This window comes from Megalopta genalis, chromosome 4 (genome assembly GCF_051020955.1).
Source record: "Megalopta genalis isolate 19385.01 chromosome 4, iyMegGena1_principal, whole genome shotgun sequence".
Lineage (NCBI taxonomy): Eukaryota > Metazoa > Arthropoda > Insecta > Hymenoptera > Halictidae > Megalopta > Megalopta genalis.
The window spans coordinates 30,341,759-30,365,693 of NC_135016.1; the positions used below are offsets into that span (position 1 = coordinate 30,341,759).

Consider the following 23,935-nt stretch of genomic DNA (forward strand, 5'->3'; position numbering starts at 1 on the left):
CGAAGAGGAGAAAGGTCAAATTAAATTCACAAAATTTATACTTTAGTTTGCAGTTTACTATCGCGTTACTTCTGCATACAAAATAATGTACATTTTGTATGTAAAACGACGCTTCCTCGACGCTCAATTCTGTACAAATCACGTCGTAAATTACTTTCTTCTAGATTCTATCTATTCCGGTACAAAGATTTCCAACGAACACATGTTTGTATGTTAAGTAATTAGACGCTATCTTGATTTACGGTGTATTCAACATTTACGTATAATCTGCATCACCTACGCGTGTAATTATACAATTTTAACGACCGGCTGTTTTTCCAGTCCGATCGAACGTAAAAGTTGGCGGGAAATCTTTCAACAATATACATACGTTACTTGACGTCATCTGTGTTACGGTAGGTAACGTCGGAAAATATTGCGTTCTGCTTAAAATCGATGTAAACAATAACAACAGTAACATGCACTTCATAAACTTGCACACATAATTCTCTACTATCGGCTGTATTCGAACGACTATAGATTATAATTTGAAAATTGTCAAGAATGTAAATGAATGTGCAATCGACACCGGGTACTTAACATATTTTACCGAATTTAATTTTTTTTTTTATGAGGAATCAAAGTTGCTTACGTTGCTCCCTCAAAAATTTTGACTTATTTCTTAAAATGTAATCTATACATACAAAAACGTTAAAAAGACGGGTAAAATAAATTATAAAGTCATTATAAATGAACCTAACTCGAAATTATCTTAACAATAAATTATAATAAATAAATAATAGATAAATTATAGATAAATATAATTTATAAATAAATTATAAAGTTATTATAAATGAACCTAACTCTAAATCATCTTAACGATGAATTTGATTATTAATTAACGCTCCTTATTTCTCACAATCAGGAAAATTTGACTTACGCCACTCTATGATTCTAAACCACTAAAACATTTCCAACCTGCGAGAAATTTGTGAGTTTCCAAAAATACAGACATACAGTTGTTGACAATCGGCAAACTATAAAATTCTCTTCCAAAATTGTCTATTTCTGTTTAGAAGCTGACGGATGATTTGAGAGAATATATTGTACTCGCATCACGTTATGAATTCCACATTATTAAAATTGTTTATCCTCCGATTAATTTGTGAACGTACTGAAGAGAGTTCGTAGTTCAAGTTAAGAATAATGCAAAATAAATGGAAACATAAATTGAATCATAATTTTGTTTCTTTTCGTAATATGATGTTGAAATTATCGAATAATTCTTTTAGGAAAACGTGCAAAAGACTGAACGCGTATGTTTAGTCGTTCTTTTTGTACTTATAGCCGATAGCGTATATGCGCAACACTTCGTGATAGCAACAACTACGCTTACAATCTACTTACCGATTAATTCCTTAACAGTATAGTAAAATATATGTATATTGTATACGCTATTGCTTGATCTGAGGTAACTCTCAATAACACGCTATTGTTACATTTATTTGTTTGCTATTGTTAGTGTAATCGTTATACTTACTATCATTATTTTATTACTATTATCATTAGGCCGAATGCATTGCTGGAAATAAATCAAGATTGTAGAATCATTCTATTTACTTCGAATACAATATAAGGAAAAATTATAAATAGTATAAACAGTATATACATATGAAACAATGAGTTGGAAAGACCTCTATTTATGGATAGCGCATCTAAATGAATCAGGAAACAAAATGTTTTTGCATTTGTACAAAGTTCTCATCCTGTCTTTCACATACGATTCAAATGTTATATACAGGGTAGGGCACCTGTAAATATTTCCATTATTATTGGGTGGCATGAAAAAGTTTTAGACGATGAAGTTATACTAATTATTTTAAGGCGCACAACTTTTTACGAGCTTTTTACTTTTTTTTTATGGAACCGTATATTCTTTTAGAGTTCACATTATCAATTTGTTTAAACTATCTCATAGTAACAGGAAATTCCTAAAGTGGAGAAAAATAGGGGTTGAAAATCTTTAACTGCATAAAAGCACCGCTTATATTTAAGACATTGAAAATGCATAAAATGCATTTGAATCACTTTGCAGTTTCGTCTAGGAATAATGAAGAATGAATAACATATTAATTTCAATAACGTCCGATGTTTCGATTATTACTGTCAATTACATAAATATCTTAAGATCAGATAAACTGAACGGTAGATTGTCGTAGGTGGTTTTTACCATTTTAAGGATATAAACCTAGAGTATAAATTATAAGAATATAAACAAAAAAATACATGGTTCGATTTAAAACAAAAAAATACTGATAATCTTGAGATGTTTTAAAAAGGAAAATGATCTTGAGAAAAAATAGTGGCCCACCCTGTATATCACAGGAAAGTAACGAGACACTAAATTTCTATCGTTTAAATAAAGATCATACACTTTTGTTATTTTTGGAAATAAGAAAACGAAGTTTAAACAGACATAAAATAGGAATGAAATTACGTTACATCGAAAATGTCTTATTATCATAAATAATGATTAAATGATTGCAGTGTACGTGTGTCTGTAATGATAGTATTGCTGTGTTCAAAGTATAAACTTAACAGGGAATTCAGTATTGGCAATGTTTCTCAGTGAAGTGTTTGTATAAAAAGTTGTTATAAAAAAATGTATGTGTCTAGTAACAAATGAAGCTCGTAAACATTGTTTGCGTATAATAATGATTTCTTGTAAAAGTCGTTCGAAATGTTTACATCTTTTGTACACTGTGTTCAAAAGTCATTTGTCCACACAATCGCGCGTGTCTTTTGTATCTCCAGATAATTTATTCCGGCATCACATATTATTGTTTTCCAATCGTAAACGTTTTTTCAAAATTGCAGTTAGAACCTACTTATTCAATGTGAAGACGCTCTATAAAATTTGTTTTCTGTAATAGTATCTGACAAAAATTAGACGACGCAAATTTAACTGTGCAAAAAATAATCGTTAGAATCTTAAAAGTATACGGAATATAATAATAAAATTCGAGCGAGGGTAAACACTGAACGCGAAGGAAATAATTGAAATGTGTATGCTACACGTATCGTTTACTTCTCACAGTCTCATTACTTTTTTGGCAAACCGTGTGCGCAGAGCGACAACTTTCAATCTGTAAATGACATTACCGAGAATGGCATACTGAACGTGTATAAACTGCGAAAGAACTTCGACAAAGCGCGTAACATTTTGCAGAGGGAATTTGAACAGGCGTTCGCGTGTTTAGAGTGTCATTTACAGAATGAAATTCCTCGCTTTGCATAGAAAGTAGAGTTACATGCTGTATTTACAGAGCGAATTATAAAAGTAAAATGTTAAAGGAAACCGTACGTAGATAGAAAGGGATTCGGCAGTCAGTGTCAAGTACGCGATACACATTTGCAATCATCTCGTAGCATTCATCGTGAACGAGCGATTACAATTGTACAACAAGATTGTATTTCTCACAGTGTTAAAATTACGCGGCGGGTAGTTTCACTGGGTCACACGTTCACATACGCGGCTCAGAAACGCTCGGTATCCATATCGTCGCTAAATTACTAATACTGTTGATTGTGAGCACGAAAATTTCACTAGCTATAGGACATGCATATTTCGTTTGGAAATAAACAAATGATCGAATTGCCTAACTGAAACCGAATAATCAGAAAAATATCTTGTTTTCTGTTCGTATTGATTCTCGTCCGGTATCAAAGTTCAGACATAACAAAAATATATGAGATTTGTAATGATCGATGTAAGATTATAGAAATTGCTCGATAAACCAATGAGAAACGAATGCATTTTTCATGGGACATTACAATAGTTTGAACGATCACAATGTCGTATGTTATACGATTGAACGGTGAACCGTGGAAACGGTTCGGGTGTTTTCACTTCGATTTAGAAGCTGTTGGAACGTGTCCGGAGTTATTTGCTTTAGAATACTCGGTAAAATTTAGCTTTTATGTTACAACTTTTCCCGACTCTCTTCCGAGATCGAACCTTCCCCTCGTTTACATTCGACTTTCGCCTTTAAGTTAACTACGACCCTGCATTGCGATAAGAAAGGAAGCAGTTCTTCTGATAATATTGTCGCAGAAGACGAGTACGCTCATTCTTTGTTTTTAATGTCAGAGAAGAATGCACTTTTCTCCGGTGTCGTGGGGATGCGCTCGTAAAGGCTGCATGGGTGCAGACGACGGCGAGGGTGGTCTACCTTCGACTGCTTGGATGTTCTTCATTAATTCTCGAAACACCTAGTGATAGTTATTACATATTCATACCATAGTAATTCTGGATAGGAAGGACCTACAAATAAAATTGATCAGCTCTGTAGAGGGTTGACAAATTTTGAAGAGAAAAGATCATGTAGATAACACTAAATAATATTTTAACAATTAGTTAATAGTCGATTCTTGTACAAGAATAGGTTTAAAGCGTTTCAATAGAAATAAATGTGATTTTGTAGAACATGTATAGTAAAATGTCTCAAACTTCTCCATCTGTGTAACCATACATATAAAACAACATTTTTAATTTCTCAAGGAAACCCGAGTAGTTTGGCCGAATTATACAAAAGTTATTTTGCTTTTAAAGTACTGGTTTATACTGGATAATGTTTGAAAGAAGTTTTGAAAAAATTACAATTGATCGAAGTCTTGGAAAAAATATGAAAAAAAATATGAAATATAATAATGAAAAATAATATGTAAATAATAAATAAATATGAAAAAAATTTCAAAAATATAATTTGCAGATTTATTTTATACAACATCCTGAAAATTCCATCATATTTGAATACGCAACAGTTTATTTTGTACGAATCTCACAATTAAACATTTTTGTTCGATTTTTTAAGCTCATCTAAGCCCCTTTCTTTTAACACAAGTCCTTATTTAAAGCGAAAACTGTACTTTTATTATGTAAATTGAATCATCAAATAAGTTAGTTAAATACATTTCCTTGTGGCGCTGCGATTCGTATCTAAAAATACGTATCGAGTACCAATATCTAGACTGTTTTACTCTGTGGTATGTAAGCGATGTTTCGTAAATAGCGCCAAAAATCATTGCTTTTCGTAGAGTGTGAGTGTGATCATTTCATTGTATATCAATTTCATAATTTCACATGATTTCGCATTCTGCATGTGAAAAAGAACAAAAGTCCGAACATATCCTTTTTGAAAATATAAGGTTATATAGGAGACGAAGTTATATTGGTCCTTTATGAAACATTTGTGTACTTAACCTTTAGACTGCGGATTTTATGCATTTATGACAAAAATAAGTAGGTCGATTTTAAAACAATAGACCGATTAAGAGAATTAAAGGGCGCCATTATATTATTTTCAATTTACTGAAATTGTTAAAAAAAGGAAGAACTTACTGTTGTTGCAATTCACATTTTGCATAAAGATCCGCAGTCCACAAATCATGAATTCTGCACGCAAGTAAGTGTTTGAGTCTTTAATTTTAAATCTTCTGTGTTTTAAATCTAGTTTCATGTGCAATTTTAAAACATATGATATTGCAGCTTAGGAATAAAATTTGGTCGTTATTTTATTTCAGAGAATCGATTTTATCAAAGAGAATAATAGAATTTGATAACCATTTTGATGAAGCTGTTCTTATTGACAGAAATGGAAAACAGAAACTATTTTCTAATTTGAATAAAAGGTTCAAGAAAAATATATGTTACGTTAAAACTGATAAATCTGAGAAAAGGAGCTTTGTAAAACAATGTATACCTGGATTAAAGAGATTGAATAATTTCAATGTAAATCCTATTTCTAAGAAGAAACACTACAAATCACATAATCGTTCGGATGAAAATGTATTTGAGTGTTACAAATCATTAAATGAAAACAATATTTCAACATATAATCAAAACTTACATAATGGAAATAATATAAAAGTGCAAGAGACAAAGAACATGGAAGAAGAAACAAAACAACTAAATTTTAATCCTTGCATATCGAAGGTAATAGAAGAATTAAAGCGAATATTATCTAATTTTATAATGCAAATAAACAATTTGCACCTAAAACATCTGGGGAATGAAGTATTAAATCAAGGTGATGCTGAAGATATGGTATTTATTATTGGTTGCATCATTAGCAAATTGAAAGAAGAACTATGCGACCAAGAAAACGTATTAACAAAGTCCTATCTTCAACAGACCCTAAAGTATAATTTTGAACAATCATGTTCTCACAAGTCTGCTAATCCTAATAAGAATACGTCACAGTTACAAACTAGATTATCATTACATGAAGAATCATTGGACAACATAACTGTAGCGAATAATAATAAGAATAATTACATACCTGTAGAAATAAAGTCTCAAAAACATGAAGGGAATTTATCAATAGGAAGTAGTACCATCGCTACTGCTGTAATTGAAATTAACAATAAAATTGATTCGTGGAACAAACAAAATAAAAATTTTAATAATTTAAAAGAGATCGATGTCACTAGAACAAGTATTAAAAAGCCTCGTAATATTTTCAAGAGCTTACATGATAATAATTTGGAGATCACAAAAACAAATTGGAAGTCTCCTACAGAAATTGAAACCACCGTAACAATTGAACCTACTGTCACAGACCAGCACCCTATTAAAACTAAAAAAGATTTATTGGAAAAGAAACCAACATCAATGGAAATACAGTCTGCGGAATCAGATTATGGCAATGATCAAGTTAGTATATGTAGTACAATAAATTTGATTTCTGAAGAGGATGATTTGTCACAAGATTATAGAGAACACTTTTGTGATTCACACAATACGATCACTGAATTTGAAACTGAAAACTTGAGGTCCTATAATTCGGAAGAAACACTAATTATACCAAATAATAAAAAAAGTTCTACCTGTAAAGAATACTTAAATGTAAACGATACATCTGGTAATATTGAAATCGATGAAGCAGTTTCAATGAGTAGTAGTACATCTTCTCTTTATATGATTCCTAGTTTTTCACAGGATGTGGAGAATACAAATCGTGTAAATATAAATCCAAGTGTCAGAAAGCATAAAGATATTGTGGATAAGAAGTTATTTATGATTTGCACAGTAGAACTAGAAAAGCTTAAAAGTATATCGAAGACAGTAAGATAAGATGATACTGTTCTATTACCATACTTTTTCATTATTTAATACCACTCTACTTTTTGTATAGATTACAAAAAAGTATATAAAGATGAATTTAATATCAATGTAAAATGAATCAGAAAATGTACTGAAATAAATGTAATTATATTTTCCCGGAAACAAAATAGAATATGCTACACATATATTTTTATATTTATGTCTGTATTCATTGGAATAAAAGTTGATCAAAACAAGGGTTGTTTTTTTTTACCAAAACACTCGAAGATTTCGTTTCCAGATCTTGGACAATATTCTTTAACTCTTTCCTAGTCTGTGACCAAAAACTAAGCTTCTAGTTGTTCCAATGTTAACACATGTGATGTATTCGATTAAACTGTTGCTATTGAATATTTCTAATATTAATTAAATGTTGTTATTCAATATTAAAATATTGTTTCAATAAAATATATATTGCATGATATAAAAATGTAAAAGAATGCAATAGTTTTTTAGATTTTACAACAGTAGTGCAATAAGGTATATCTGTTTTAATGAAGTATTAATCAAGTTATTGCACTATCACTTGGAAATGTACATTATCGAATACGAAGCACGGAATTTCTTTGTCAAACAGATTCATTGTAAATCTTATAATTATAATGTTTATCATAAAGCACGATTGTGTGATGTAACAGACGGTCAGATGCAGAAGTAACAAAAGGGATTCGTACAAATAGTTTTCTTCTCGATTGGGATCGATACATGGTGATGTACTTATCAAGAGGGTTGTTTTACACTTACCTGAACAACACGACAGTTAAATCTGGCGCTGCATTCGACGTAGCCACATTGCCAGTGCTTCCGGACAAGATTGACGATGTCCCTGTACCTACTTCCGGAAGCAACTGCAGGCGATAATTCGTCTTGCTTGTTTCCGACTACTAATAATGGCACACCCCTCATTTCTCGACCTTCGTAAATTTGCTCTCGCAACGTTCTAATATACTGCGAAAGAAAGAAAGAATAGTTCTACAATCCAAGTCGTCTATTTTGCTTTTCACGCCTTCTAATATCTGCTACCATATTGGAAAGCTGAGTGATTATTGCGTTGAGTCAAAAATTCCAGACGTTCCTTTGCATTAAGTTTGCAGTAATTTTGAATCTTGAATATGTTCCGAATTATTAGCACTTCGCGGATCATCGTCGCGTCTAGGTGTAAAAGCTTGTAAAGAGAGTAAATTTTCATCGAACACGATATTTTTTCGACAATTTTGTTTCGTAGGGTTTATTATTGCGAAGTTATTATTATCACTATGGGGCATTGAAAACATTAAAGGCTGCGTTAGAAAATGTTCATATCTGTAAAATTGAATACAATTTTTCCCTACTTATCGGACAGCTTGCCAATCTCTGAAACACAAGGATTAAGTTTTGGCAAGAACAACGTCTCGATGTACTCTGTACATCTTGTAGAGCCGTCAATGAACTTCAATGAATTTTCATTTCGCCGTTTTTAAAGCATCCGTACTTTTAAAACCTGATCCGCAAAGTTTTGAATTTTTATCCTATTTTTTCAGTTTTCAATATTCCTCTGTTATTCACAATTTTTTAAAATAAATTTTTCAATATTCCCCTGTTCTTATAAAATCCCATTTATTAAAAACAATTGCAAAATAAATAGTGAAAAACATTTGTTTTTTAGTTAAATCTTATTCGATACTGTTCTATTTCTGTTGTATGCATCCAAATGCTCACTTTCGTCGCATTGATAGTTCAATAAGTTATAATTTAATGAAGAATTATTTGGAACACCCGCAAAATCAACGATTTAAACAATTTCTTTAAATCCTCTGAAATACGTTTTTTGATATATTACTGGAAACTACGACATATTCAAACAACAAATTCCGAAACGATACAGCAAACAGTGTTCGATCTTGCGTGAAATCACTATATAACAACTATAACCATCGGGCGACAGACGATTTTCACAACTGCTACAATTGTCAATGTTTATTATCTTTCTCAACTTTATTCGTCAATTTTTCAAAACGTATTTTTGATGACACATTTCTTAGACATATTAATAGACTGCCAATTTTTGTGGAAAATAATAATAAACAATAATAATAATAACAAAAATAAAAAATAAACAAAAATCATTCTACATAGTTGATAGCGATACAATGATATTCTCGAATTGTATAAATGTTTTTGCTATTTTGAATTTCCCAAAATCCGCAGTTTATTTATTAGTATCTCTGTTGTTTCTAATATAATACCAATTTGTATCGTTTAATTCGAAATGACCCGGTAACCATAGTCCGAGGGTTAATCACTATTTATACCACATTCGTTATTTTGTTGTTGTTGTTGTAGGAATTTACTTGCGAGCAATAGGCATTGTGTAGAACACGATGAAAATATTGATTTTTATAACTCGAAAGTTGTTGAGAAGTGGCTCGTGGCTGCGTGGGCTTTCAAAACTACGTTCCACATTAATTAAGTGTTCAATTACGTACCTGAAATGTCTCCTGATTGCTGAGGTCGAACACAAGTACGTAAGCGTTCGCACTTCGCAGACCACAATAACGGAAGTCGGTCCATTCGAGGTGCGAGCTGACCGGAAAATACGGGATCGTCGGTAGATCCGTGATTTTTAGCTCGTACAATCGGTCGGCGAGTACCACACTCGGATAGAAGGTCTCCCTGCGCTCGGTTGGCTTGTATTCCTCGGAAAATTCGCTCCACACGAATTGCTGCAACGCACAAACCACGGATTATCGTCAGTTCCCTTCGTAATCCAAGCAATCTGTTCCGGTTAACAGACAGAAAACTGATTCAGGGAGTTTGTTACATAACTGCGAGATCGCAGATCGTTTTGAAATTTGTTCGCAAACTTTCATTTGTAAACTATGGAAATTCGGTGATACAGGCTTATGGTTTCTATTGACGATTACAGATTGCTACTGGGTGCTGCAAGCTTACTTGAAGCTCAGCTCAGTTGGAGTTTCTCGCTATCACTAGAATTCTATCAGCATTTCTAAGATTGATAAATGATTAAAAAAAAGATTATATTTCTATGGATTTTTGTGCGTTGTATGAATGCAATGGCGTGAGTTGTCCAGAGATGTTTTAAGAACATAGTGTTTATTACTGTGAGGAGGTGGGATCGGCGACGGGAAGAGAGAATTGAACCCGGTTACAATTAGACTATCTTTATTTACAATCGGGACTAAACCCGCGACGCTCGCGTACCGTTCCCGATGAGGGTTCTTACTGAACTAACCATTCGCTCACCGATGCATCCCATCCAGATCATTCTTTCTCATTCTCACGGTTCGCTTTCACTCTGTCCTGGCTAGACGCATTCATTCTACGCGACACTCAAACCAATCGTCTAGACATTCGCTCGACGCTAACGCACAGCATGCAGCCCGGCCCATTCGTCCAAACATTCTTACGCCTTAAAACTAAACACATGGCGGAGACGTGGCGCCGGCTTGTCGCCGCCACATCACCCCCCCGCCAGTGATTGACTCGATCACGAAACTTGCAATCGGTCCGGGAAACGCACTCTTCTTCCGGACCGTGTGGTGCGTAAACCCGCACCTGGTGGTACTACTATGGGGGGCGGCACCGCCGGACCCCGAGATGGTGGCGATGGTTGGGGCGGCTGCCCCGTAAACTCGCTCGGAGTGGGTGGTGATGATGGTGTTGGTGGCCCCTCGGACTCTCCAGGTAACGCTGGCTGTGTTGCCCCTGGTATCGTCGGCGGTGCTGGATCTGTAGCCAGCAAGTACGCCGGCTTTAGGCGATCTATGGTCACTGTGACCGCCTTGTCCCGGATACTGAGGGAGTAAGTCCGGTCCCCTCGCTCGAGGACCCTGTATGGGCCGTCGTATGGCGGCTGGAGGATTCCTCGCACGGCGTCGTTCCGCACGAACACATGCTCTGCCGTGGCGAGGTCCTTGAAAACGAAAACTCGTTTCGTCGAGTGATTGCTGCCAGGCGTTGGGGCGAGGGTCGCGAAATGCTTTCGTAATCCCGCGACAAAATCCCCTGGCAGCGGCAGCGACTCCGCTCTCTGTGGGACCAGGAATTCCCCTGGTAGGCGCAGTGTCTCGCCGTAGACCAGCTCAGCTGCGGTGGATTGTAAGTCCTCCCTCCAGGCTGCGCGGATGCCCAGCAAGATGGTGGGAAGAACCTTTGTCCAGCTGACGTTTTGCTGGCAACGGATTGCTGCCTTAAATTGGCGGTGGAATCTCTCCACCATTCCGTTTGCCGCCGGGTGATAGGCCGTTGTCCGCCAGTGGGCTGCACCTGTTAACTGTGACAATGCCTGAAACAAGCGCGACTCGAATTGTCGACCCTGGTCGGTCGTCACGCGCAACGGGGTTCCGAACCGTGAAATCCAACCCTCGTAAAAGGCGCGTGCCACGGTCGAAGCTTCTTGATCCCGAATTGGGAAAGCCTCGGGCCAGCGCGTAAAACGGTCGACGCAGGTTAAACAGTACCTGAACCCCTCTGAGACCGGAAGAACTACAATGTCTATGTGCACGTGCTCGAATCTTCCGGTCGGCGCGTCGAAACTTCCCGGCGGCGCGAAAACGTGCTTGTTTATTTTGGCGCGCTGGCACGGAACGCAACCGCGAGCCCAACTCCGGCAATCGGCTTTGACGGACGGCCACACATATCGTTCCGTCACGAGTCTCACCGTTGCTTTAACGCCTGGATGCGCCAAGCGGTGCATCGAGTCGAATGCGGCTCGCCTGAATTGTCCCGTGACGAAAGGTCGCGCAATCCCGGTAGACACGTCACAGATCACTTCAGTGTTCGAATCGGGCGGGCGTATCCGTTTTAGACGTAAATTGTTTTTTATTCTCCCGCTCATGTACGCCTGAAGTTCCGCGTCGCGCTGCTGAGACTCCGCCAAATCGGTGTAGCTGAAAGACTCTACCACTTCTTCCAACCTGGATAGCGCGTCGGCGACGACGTTGTCCTTCCCGGCGATGTGGCGGATGTCGGTGGTGAACTGCCCGATGAAATCCAGGTATCTAAATTGCCTGGGAGAACATTTCTCGGGCTTTTGTTGGAAGGCGAATGTCAACGGTTTGTGGTCCGTGTAGATGGTGAATGTTCGCCCCTCCACCATGTGTCGGAAATGCTTGATTGCCGAGTAAATGGCCAACATTTCCCGGTCGTACGCGCCGTAATTCCGCTCGGCGGCGCTGAGCTTCCTGGAGAAGAAAGCCACCGGCTGCCAATCCTTTCCGACCCGCTGCTGCAGTGCCGCACCTGCAGCAAAATCGGACGCGTCGCAGAACAAGGCGAGTGGCGCGTCGTCCCTCGGATGCGACAATAACGCCGCCTGCCTCAAACTGTCCTTCGCCTCGGCGAAAGCCGCGGTAGCTTCCTCGGTCCACGCCAACTTGGCGTTACCCTTGATGCCGTCGTGCAGTAGGTTATTGAGGGGCGCTTGTACCTGCGCAGCCCTGGGCATGAAACGCCTATAGAAATTTAGCATACCCAGGAACTGCCTCAGCCGTTTTGCGGTGGTCGGTTGGGGGTAGTTGGTGATCGCCTCCACCTTTGATTCCAACGGGCTGGTGCCTTTGGACGATACGGTGAACCCCAGGAATTTAACCTGCGCCTGGCCGAAAATGCATTTCGCCCCGTTGACGGTCACGCCGTACTTGTCGAGGCGTGAAAAAACTTCCTCCAAGTGGCGCAAGTGCTCCTCTTCTGTCGACGATGCCACCAGTATGTCGTCGATGTACGCGTACACAAAATCCAAGCCGCGCAGCACCTCGTCGATGAAACGTTGAAACGTTTGTGCCGCGTTTCGCAATCCGAACGACATACAGGGGAACTCGAATAGTCCGAAAGGGGTGGTTATCGCGGTTTTGGCGATGTCCTCTGTGGCCACTGGAATCTGGTTATACGCGCGCGCCAGATCTATTGTGGAGAACACCGTCTTCCCGTGAAGCGCGTGAGAAAAGTCCTCGATGTGCTTCACGGGGTACCTATCCGGCACCGTGCGCGCATTTAAAGCTCGGTAATCCCCGCACGGTCGCCAAGCGTCCTGTTCTTTTTTGGGCACCATATGGAGAGGCGATGACCACGCACTTTCCGACGGTCGCGCGATGCCGAGACGCATCATCGTCTCGAATTCTTGTCGCGCGTGCCTCAAACGATCCGGCGCGAGACGCCGGGGCCTACAAGCCACAGGCGGACCCGGCGTTGTGCGGATGTAGTGCACCGTTTCATGTTGCACTTGCACGGGTGTCCCCACTGGTCGCGTAATGTTCGGGAAACGTTGCAGCAATTCGTGGAATTTCGAATCACCGAAAATTGTCTTCACCGAGGGCGCCGATGGCCCGCACTCGCGCACTGAGCGTCCCGGCACCGTCATCGACGTCACCTGGTCTAAAAGTTTGCACTTTCCGACGTCCACCAATAGTTCGTAATGCGCGAGGAAATCTACGCCTATAATCGGCTTTGACACGTCGGCCACCACGAAACGCCATACGAAAGCGCGACGGAGCCCGAAGTCGAGGCTCAGCGTAACCGTCCCGTACGTGGCAATTTCCGACCCGTTCGCCGCATATAAAGCGTAAGATGCGCGTTCGCGGAACCCGCGAGTTTTCGATCGAGGAAAAACGCAGAGATCGGCACCGGTGTCGATTAAAAACTGCGTTCTCGTTACTCGATCGGTGACGAACAAACGGCGCGATGGTGGGCAGTGGTCGCTGGCCGTCATTAACGACTGCCCATCTCGTTTCCCGACGCGGACCAATTGCATGGGTGTTCGCAACGGAACGCGTTCGCGCCGAACTTGTAGTGGTAAAAACACTTCCCGCCTCGTAGCGCGGTTCGTCGTTCTCGGGATAGCGATCGCGCTCGGCCCGGGGTGGATGGTCGCCGTTGGGAAAAACGCGGACCGGGGTTTATCTCGCGACGAATTGCTGCGAGCTCCTGCCGAAACGTCGCCGTGAGCTGTGCCATCTTCGAGCACAGTTGTTCCTCGACTTCGCACATATCCCTCGACGGCCGTGCGACGGCACCCGCAGAGGCCTCGGCTACCCGCGTGCGTGGGCCCATCGTGTCAGCGATGGTGTCGGCCAAGTCGGCCACTCGGTCGAGCTCGACGTCTCGCTGCGTCGCCAGGATGACCTGCATGCTCGCGGGGAGCCGGCCCAACCACAAGGTACGCAGTATCTCCTTCGACACGGCTGTTCCTCCCAAGGTCCGCAGGTGGCGTAAGAACTGCGACGGTTTGCGGTCGCCCATCTCCTCGTGCTCGAGGAGACGCCGAGTCTTCTGCTCCTGCGACGCCCCGATCCGCCTTATCAGCTCTGTCTTGAGCCTAGTGAACGGCTCAGCCGGGGGATTCAAGATGATTTCGCGGACCTCGGCCGCGTATTGTGGTTTGAGCGCGCCCAGGACGTACCCGAACTTCGTCTTTTCGGTCGTAACGCCGCTCGTCTCGAAACTCGCCTCGACCATCGCGAACCACAGCTCGGGGTCGGTCGGCGAAAATTCCGGTATTTTCACCGCGACGCGGCTGACTGTCGATGCGGGCGGGGATGCCATCGTACCGAATAAACGTGCGAATGTCCGTGTTCTCTTCCGAAAACTCCCGATCCACTGCCACGAAACCACGAACGAAATGCGACTGCAAAATTCGTGTCGTTCGCTTCCTTTAGATCACGTCGGTGTCACCAATGAGGAGGTGGGATCGGCGACGGGAAGAGAGAATTGAACCCGGTTACAATTAGACTATCTTTATTTACAATCGGGACTAAACCCGCGACGCTCGCGTACCGTTCCCGATGAGGGTTCTTACTGAACTAACCATTCGCTCACCGATGCATCCCATCCAGATCATTCTTTCTCATTCTCACGGTTCGCTTTCACTCTGTCCTGGCTAGACGCATTCATTCTACGCGACACTCAAACCAATCGTCTAGACATTCGCTCGACGCTAACGCACAGCATGCAGCCCGGCCCATTCGTCCAAACATTCTTACGCCTTAAAACTAAACACATGGCGGAGACGTGGCGCCGGCTTGTCGCCGCCACAACTGATAAGATTTTAGGGATAAAAGAGCAGAGTTTCTTATGTAAATGAAATTAATATAACACGTGACTGTACAATAAGGAAAGACAAATTAACAACAAGAACAAACAATAAATATTCGGAGTACTCTCTGTAGTAGTATCGTATACACAATACACAGTGTACACGCTGTTAATTATTTTCCGTCAATTAAAATTATTTCAAAGCAGGACCATGATTTGGTAACACAAAACGGCGTGAAAGTGCTCAACCTAATAACTCAATGAGTCATCTAATTGTAGGTCCTAGTGGCTCATCAGGCTCCGTGAATAATATTTTCTTGTAACTATACAGGATGGGCCAGAATTCGTAGTACAGCTGAGAATGGAGTGATTCTACGTTAAAAAATAAGAAAAAAGTTTGGTGTAACCTCTTTTTATCCGGAGCTTCGTTTTCGAGAAAATCGACTTTATAGTTTATTCATCTTTGTAAAGGATTTAGTTGTGATCCAAGATAGTGTCAACAAACATTAAGAACGATGGAAACATTCCGTTTGCTAAATAATTCGCAATCATTAATATTTGTAAACACTATCTCGGGCGGAGGCAACTACAGTAGAATAATAGACGACAACGAAATCCTTCCCAAAGATGAACAAACTTTAAAGTCGATTTTCTCGAAAACGGAGCATTTAATTTTTTTTATTGCGTCACATCTTTCGGAAAATAATTCTATCATCGTGAAAGGAAAGCACAAACTGAGTCTCCAATTATAAAATTGTTCATCTATGTTTAGTTATGATTGTATTAAATACATACAATTTGTTTCAACAAAATTTTCAAACATTTTAATAGTTTAAATGTTTTATATTACTTCAGTTTATAATTTGTGTCAGGGTTATCTTTATTTATTAAGCTATGAAACCGCCTACAGGATTATTAGCATTGTACAACATTGTTGTAATTTGTATCTACTTAAGTGTACTTAATATTCCTAAATAATACGTATGAATTTTAGTAAATAATTATGAAAAATTAATCATACATTATCCAATAAATCATTACGTTCGATGTTGTACACGTTCATTTGTACGCTGCAAACGTATTTAATGGGCTTAAAATTTAGAATGTGCTCGTGAAAATCGAATTTAAATATTTGCGAATTACCGACGTTTCACTAAATTGTCATCGGTATGAGAAATGGATCACCGAAGTCGCGGAAATGTGTGCGTTCAATTGAATTGTTTCTGCGTTTCTACATGTTCCGACTTTCGTTACAAAAAGGAATAATAAACCGAAAATTCCGACATTCTGGTGCGTACGGCGTATCTACTACATTGCGATTAAATATTCTATAACTCCTTTCCATGACTTTTCATTTCCTCGACCGCCGACAGTTACCATTTGTAACCGGAAACTGTCGCCGGAAATGAAAGGAAGTCATTCACGTCTTGTGAAGCAGCATTCGTTACTGTTAGATTGAGAACCTTTTGCTTCTTTTTCGAGTTATGAAACCAGGCGACATCGCAATTTTATGCTTTACGATTTCCAATCCGATTAAATATTTGTTCCCGTTTTTAGATCTACGTATTTTGCGAACAACGATATTTTCACACGGAAACAGTTCGTACGAAAATCATGATAAACTGCAACCTCGTAAAAATCAACACAAATTCTTTGAGCCTCTTTTTCGATAACATATTTCTCTTGCAAAATGCAGCAGCTCTATGAAATGTTTCAAAATCATGCGAGTCGTGATCAGCATTTTGATATTCCTTCTGCAATAAATAACCTGTTAGTTGATTCTAATCATTAATTCTAATGTTTGTACAATGATGTATGAAAATCAGAATTTATATACTGTCTATACAATTGCATAGATTCTAAACCGCCCTTGGAAAAGATTCGATGAATAAATAGAAGTTATAATAACTGTTATAAGCAGTGGCGAGAAATAACAATAGAAAATTAATAAACCGATAATTGAGTTTAACTTCTATCTTCTGCGACAGTTTAGAAAGATTATTTGCATTTAAGGAAAACAGTTTCTCATTCTGCGGATGTAAATAAAGATAACCTGAAACGCGGTATAAAGTGCTTCCTAATGGATAATCTAGCTTATCTTACTTCCTAATTGAAGTATTCTCTCGACCAAAATGTCGCTCCGCTGAATAAAAGTTTTTACCACTCGGAGATTATTAAATCTCATCCCCGTTGCTTAATATTGCAGTTGACAAGTTTTGTTAACTCCACTTGAGACTTTGATTGTCCGACAAGAAAATTGCATGAGAACTCAAGAAAAGAAAAATATCGAATACATTTCTACTTCTTTTATTTTATTTTAAAATTATTTTACTATAATGTTCAGTTTCTGTTTAAATTTTATCGATTTTCGATAGCAAAAAAAGCTCACGAAATTTGACTGAAAAGGAATCATGTCTTAAGCAAAAACATCAAATTCCATTCACGTAAAAGAGAAGCCAGTATTAAACTAACATATACGTATAAATAAAATGCTCTTATCTATTTTATTATTTATGGTTCCAATCGAATGGTTAAGCTATTAGAAAGTAGATAGTTGGTTAAAATGCGAAGCATCTTGTCCTTTTTGTTTCTCGAGAGTTCTTAATTTTCTCAAATAGAAGTGCACATATGATTTGACAAGAAACGGTGTTGAAATATTATCTTGATTAGAATGAAGAAACATTCCACGAGGAAGATCGATCATGTATCGATCTTGGAAATTGTCGCGGGTGGTGGTCCCTTTCGGGTACATATTCTGTAACTCGCCTAACTATGTGTGTAACTATAAACTACAGTGAGAGACTGCGATTTCCTAATCATAAGCGACAGGATATTAATCCTATAATTTTGTTATCAACATTCACACAATTTTAGAAACAGAAAGTGCGATACAGGTTTGCATAATCGATATTTCTAGTTTACACTCTAATCTAACTTGCATATCTGTACAGTTCTCATGTTTCCCATTACGAGGAAATCGATTTCGATGAAAGTAATGACTTTTCAATCCCCAAACTGTTTTGTGCTTTACGAGGATGACATTAATAAAATTCCAACTTGTATAATAGCTACTCCGATAAGCTGATACAGTTTAATATTATATTATTAACACAGAAACAGATATAATGCTATAAAATGAAAAATACTAGCAAAACATGTTATCTTTCCTGGACATCTTTTAATCTATTTGATAAACTACTCTATAGGATGGAGCAAAGTTCTTATCTTTAATCTTTTATTTTTAACATTAGAACTACCAAATCAGTCAAACTGGCTGGTTTTTTTCATAATTCCTGATATTATTCCAGCAGACATTTTTAGATAGACTTCTTTGTTCAAACACACATTATAATAGAAATTGTTTCAAGTTTAATTAAATTCAATCTTGCCATTGCTAGTATTAAAAGACTATTAATCCTTAACACGTTCCGTGCCGAGCTTTTTTTACTCGAATCTTCACACTTTGATATTTTACTAAAACTTGATGTATTACGTGCAATTATTAATTCTCGTACACATAACAACGTAACAAAAACTTATCAACGCCCATTCTTGCGGTGGAAATTGATTCTTCGGTTCTAAATTTCTTGTAAACAATTTGTTCAGTTCACTAAGTAAACATGCAAGCGTGTACCATCGATGGTACACGTGGCACGGAACGTGTTAACCGATATAATGATTTGCACAAAAGTGACTGATACACCGTAGTTTCGATAGACACCAACTATAAAAATTGAAAAAATGTATTGATCCAAAAACGATCCGTAGCATTTTATTCGCAGCTAGTAAAAATAATAGAAACATGGCAAATTAACCTTTTACTAGAAAATTATATAGAAATACAATGTTAGGGTCGCTTATGACCCCAGTGTAGCAGTTAAGTAATCGGTGGCAGGTGAAATTATTAATAATAGTTAATAATCTGTATGGCGGTGTATCTGTAATGGAATCTATGATAAAATATAATAAAAATCTATGATAAAAAACTAGCTCCATGTTTTCTATGCAAGAATATGAAATCTACGATAAAGTAGAATACCTGCATTTCTATGCAGGAATGTTACAGTGCTACACGTAGAAAATGTTAGATTCGACAAAAGATCAACATAATCTTAAGCTGATCTACGGCTAGGTTTTAGAGATTTCTACACTATCGCTCGATTATTATGTATATGTTCTTACCCTAATGATGCTAGACTTGCCTACCCCAGGTGCACCGAGAAATACGACTTTGACACGATCCAGAGTGTCTGCAGGGCTTTCTTCTTCTTTCGATCCGCTTTCAGCGTTTTCGCAGGTTATTGTCTCGCCTCCTCTCCTTTCCAAATAGTCCAGGTCGAGTTCTGCAAATGATTTACAGAATCTGTGATTCAATGAAACGGGATCCAAGTTCCATCCCCTTGGAATTAGTATACGCTCATTGTCAGCCTCAATTTTCTAATCATCGAACTGGTTTCTTCGATGCACTCTCGCGGTCACCGACCAATTTTGCTCGAAACTATTATACCTTTGCCTCGATCTGCAATTTCTCTCTTGTTGGAGCATATGAATTAATTTAATATTAACAGTTTAAATACGTTGTACACAAGTGCAGAGCCGGATCGTTTTCAGAATCGGATATTAATTGTGATCCATTTTAATCCTCGAAGTAGCGAAGTGGCAAATGTATTTTCGAACAGAGTGCACCGAAGATAGAGTTATGAATAATAATTTCGATTATTATTTTCATTTCGATTATTATATTCATTATTAATAAACTTCCGTTGTAATGTAAGATACTGTAATTACAATAAATTTATCTGGTTTTTAACGTAATACATATAACCAATTTAATTATAGAGTTTGGGAAGCGTCGAGATTCTATTTATGCACGTTGTGATCGTGCCATTGCCAATAAGCAGAGATCTGTGTTAATTGAAATAAATTTGAATGTCAAGTCTGCGCCAGTATAGAATTGGCGGGGGTTAATGGATACTATTCCATGTTCCCTTTTTCAGATTCTTTTGCGCTGTCTATCAACTGTGCATATTGGTTACCTACTTTAGAACTTTGCTTGAATTTTCCATTGACAGGCCAAGTCAATATTTTCACCCATGACCTACAAAAGTATCAGCTTTCTTTCGGTTTAAACTGGAGCCAGATTTAGATTTCCTCATCAGAATATTATATTTGTTTCATATTTTATGTCCTCGTCTGGGACCTCGCCGGGTCGTTAATTCTGCATTGATACGACGCCAAAGATACGTTACGTGTGACGACAAGCTCGGAAAGATGTTAATTTTAGGAAAATTAAATAAGAATATCGAACAAATCGAATAAAAATAATGCTTCTAAATACTAGAATACGCATCCGCGTCTATTATTAATCGATTTCATTTTAGTTCAATTTTAAATGTCTTTATTACCATTTTCTTATCGATCCTAATGTCTGTTCATTATTCGAACACATTTCACAGGTCTTTGAAAACATGCGATCGTATCAATCTATGCTTCATTGACAATAATTTATGAGATTTGTAAACAAACCTGACGCGAGATTTTTATCCTTATCTGTTTAAAAATTGACGTACATATATTCGAAAGGAGCGAATGCTTCGATGATCAATTGAAACTGTCATTTAAGGTTTATTTAACAAGATATGTTCTTAAATTTAATAGTTTCTGTTTGTGCAGTGAAATAAAAAATGTTGTTTCGTATCTTGTTTGCTAAAACCACTTTGATGAGACCGATGCGACGAGTAGTTAGGCGAGTGCCGATGGGGGCACAGGTGGATGTTTAGGTTTCATCTTCGGTTACGAGTTCCCAAAAGTACTCGCGTCTCAAGAGTCACACACGAAAAATTATGGCAGGAATGCGTAAAGTGTGTGGTACATACCATCTCCGGTTTACATATCAATAGGTTTGAACATTCAGCCTTAACGCTAGAACTAGTGGCCCTTAACGTCACCAATGTATATTGTTTTATAACAATAACAATTGTATGTATGTATGTATCTATTGTAATGTATGTTTGAATAAAGAAGTTTATCTATAATTTTCTCAAAGAAATATTTTCATAATATCAGAAAAATCAGAAGTCACAGTCATTTTAAAAAATATAAAATTTATACTGATTCGTGATTTAAAATTCGAATTTTATATCGATTTATATACGTAGCATTATTAACTCTATCCAAATATTGGGAAAATTCTAAAAGATTGTAAATGTTCAAATAAAGTTTCATGGCATGCAAAGAAAATAATTGGATGGATGAGTCGATGTTATCTTAATTATCCGTATTTAATTGGAATATTCGTTTAAAAACATTCTGCATTGTGTTTTTGTTTATGTAACTTTCTATAAAAAGTGTCAAGGAAAAGGCGATAGAAAAGTGATCGGTAGTGTAGGTATTAAATCATATTTCCAACACGTGTTCTATAATTATTGTATACGTACATTAGAGAGAGAGAGTAAATACAGAAGAACATATATAAACTGTTATTCCACACCTTGAGTATACGCGCATGGATATTCTTCGTTCTCGGTAGATCATTATTAATAAATAATTGCGTATATAGTATCCATGGGAGCAAACAAGCATTTATAGAAATTAAAATTTTCATTTAGATAACAGCAGTAATTAAAAAGCAACGCTGCCTGTTCCTCTATTATTTCTATTGCTACTATTTGCTTTTGTATCGTTAATAAAAACGCCGAGTCCATTGAAGGAACGAGAGGCACATTATTTAATTGGTGGTATTTATTAAAATATATTTATAATACAGCACAGTTATGAAAGAATTGTTAATAATGACAGTCGCATCGTTTAATTTGTGATGTTTATGAAAAAAATTGATCTAGCATGATCCTTCTACGATTTATAACATGAATACAATGGAAATATAATTAGAATAAGTTGACCGGTGTTTATGTAATACAAATTTAATATATAGTTATTAAAACAGTACGAAAAGGAGATTTTCTTTCCATTATAATTTTCAATCTTAGTCAGCACTGAAAGGGTTAAAAGAAAAGATCTGATTTTTAAAACAGAGAAGTACGTTGGTGGTCGGGTGCGCACAAGCAAGAGCCGGAAACATTTGACAATGCACGTTAAAAACACTGCTAATTCGTTACCTAGCAAACGTCTATTTCCGTGTAAAGATTGCGCCAAAAGTGAATCGTTTTCTTTCCAGGAACGATCCATGGATAGATACCGAAAATCGCGGAGAGCGTTACACCTGCGATGAATTCGTGGCCCGGCAACCTTCGCGGTCGAAGCTCGAAGCTCGACTGACTCCGGTGCTCCAAAGCACGGCCAACTCCAAGGTACGATCAGCGACACTGATTGGCGTATATATTCAGTTGCAAAAAGTCCACACACAAACACACACCTGTCGAATTTCATATATTTCGAGAAACAGACAAAGATTTTGCAGATTTTGCAGATACCGGCGAACATGTTAGCTCAAAATCAGATTCTGAGAAATCAGATGTAGCTTCATGCTTTTTTACCTAAACACGCGAATACATCGGAGCATATATTCTATATATTATATATATCTTATATTCTATATATTATATATTTTTATTTTTTATATTTTATATATTATATAGATTATATAGATTATATAGATTATATTATAAGATCGTATTTTTTCCCATTATATATTTCTAAAAGTTTTATTTATTTATAAATTTTAATTTTCACATTATATTTAATAAAAATCAAGGCGAGCAATAAATTCAATTTTATTAGCGAGAAAATTCCGTACGATTGAAATGAAAGGGTAATCCCATCGATGTCTGTTAAAATGCTTGTTTTCTTCTATTTTAGAAATATGTAAAATTCATAAGTGCATAAAGATCTGTAGTTTAGCGATTACAAGTCTGTGAATCTTTATGCATTTATAGCGTGTGCAGATTTTTAAATCGCATTGGAACGTTGACGAAGAAAACCTTTCCTTAACATTAATTTTTGGAAAATAACATAAGAAAATGACAATTTACACAAAACTTGGAATACTAAAATCTCTTGGAAATAATACTAAGAGATTTCTAAAATTGAAACAATACAGCTGAAACATTGTATAGTTTTTCTATATTGTTTAGTAAATACCACTGTTTTATATCTGTTATTGTTTGTCTAAGATTAAAAGAAGAACGATTTAATACCACAAAATCGCAATTTAAATTCAAGAAACTGCTATTTTTTAACGATAGAGAATTTTAATAATCTGTTGCCAGGAGTGTTTATTTAATTCGTCTTCTGTAGAGAAATGCATTGTTTGTTTCTATTCAGATACGAATTGACAGGAACTTTCCTGGTTCGAACTTTCCAGTCTAACAAATGTTGACAAATTGCTAAACAGATTTCTGAAATTGTTTAATGAAATTTTTAGAAATCGCTATTAAACCTATATATCTTCAATATGTCCTCAAATATAATTTTACGTTTGTCATTCTTAAGTATAATAGATTTGATCAGTAATCATTGTCTGATGGAGCCACAGGCATCCCGGTAAGAATAAAATCCTTTGAAGCTGACGTTGAGTTATATCATATTCTCAATTACTTAAGGACTTTCAATTATCGTTCAGTGAATTTTTTAAACTTTTGTGATAACTGTTTACAATATAGTAGAACAAAATTTTTATTATTAGTCTTAGAAATTGTATAATGCTCTGTATAAAGAAATTTAATAAAGATGATGCATTTAAACTGTCGCTTACATGTTTCTTCTGTTTGTTAATGTCAGTTATAAAGAAATTTAATAAAGATG

At 37.4% G+C, this 23,935-nt stretch overlaps 2 protein-coding genes across 3 annotated transcripts; one reads left to right on the forward strand and one right to left on the reverse strand.

Moving 5' to 3' along the window:
- Positions 1-34: 34 nt before the first annotated feature.
- On the reverse strand, positions 35-22,557 carry LOC117218394 (ras-like protein family member 10B). 2 transcript variants are annotated; one of them, XM_033466727.2, is made up of 5 exons: positions 22,291-22,552; positions 19,355-19,515; positions 9,610-9,846; positions 7,889-8,092; positions 35-4,251 (listed from the first exon to the last, which is right to left on the reverse strand). In XM_033466727.2, exons 1-5 carry the CDS (start codon positions 22,358-22,360, stop codon positions 4,126-4,128), a joined length of 798 nt encoding a protein of 265 aa, XP_033322618.1. In that variant the 5' UTR covers positions 22,361-22,552; the 3' UTR covers positions 35-4,125. The 2 variants fall into 2 exon arrangements, with proteins under 2 accessions (XP_033322618.1, XP_033322619.1); XM_033466728.2 differs by having other exon boundaries at positions 4,196-4,303; positions 22,291-22,557.
- On the forward strand, positions 4,904-7,341 carry LOC117218391 (uncharacterized). The gene is made up of 2 exons (XM_076520946.1): positions 4,904-5,444; positions 5,563-7,341. The coding sequence occupies exons 1-2, from the start codon at positions 5,428-5,430 to the stop codon at positions 7,112-7,114; spliced, it is 1,569 nt and encodes a 522-aa protein (XP_076377061.1). The 5' UTR covers positions 4,904-5,427; the 3' UTR covers positions 7,115-7,341.
- Positions 22,558-23,935: the final 1,378 nt, after the last annotated feature.

What these genes read in the sequence shown, in the direction of transcription:
- LOC117218394 (XM_033466727.2), bottom strand. Translation starts at nt 22,360, where the DNA reads ATGGATCGTTCCTGGAAAGAAAACGATTCACTTTTGGCGCAATCTTTA. An exon ending in GCAAGTCTAGCATCATTAGG is followed by an intron (nt 9,847 to 19,354) that starts GTAAGAACATAT and finishes TGTGCGTTGCAG; the next exon opens with CAATTCGTGTGGAGCGAATT. An exon ending in GCAATCAGGAGACATTTCAG is followed by an intron (nt 8,093 to 9,609) that starts GTACGTAATTGA and finishes TTTCTTTCGCAG; the next exon opens with TATATTAGAACGTTGCGAGA.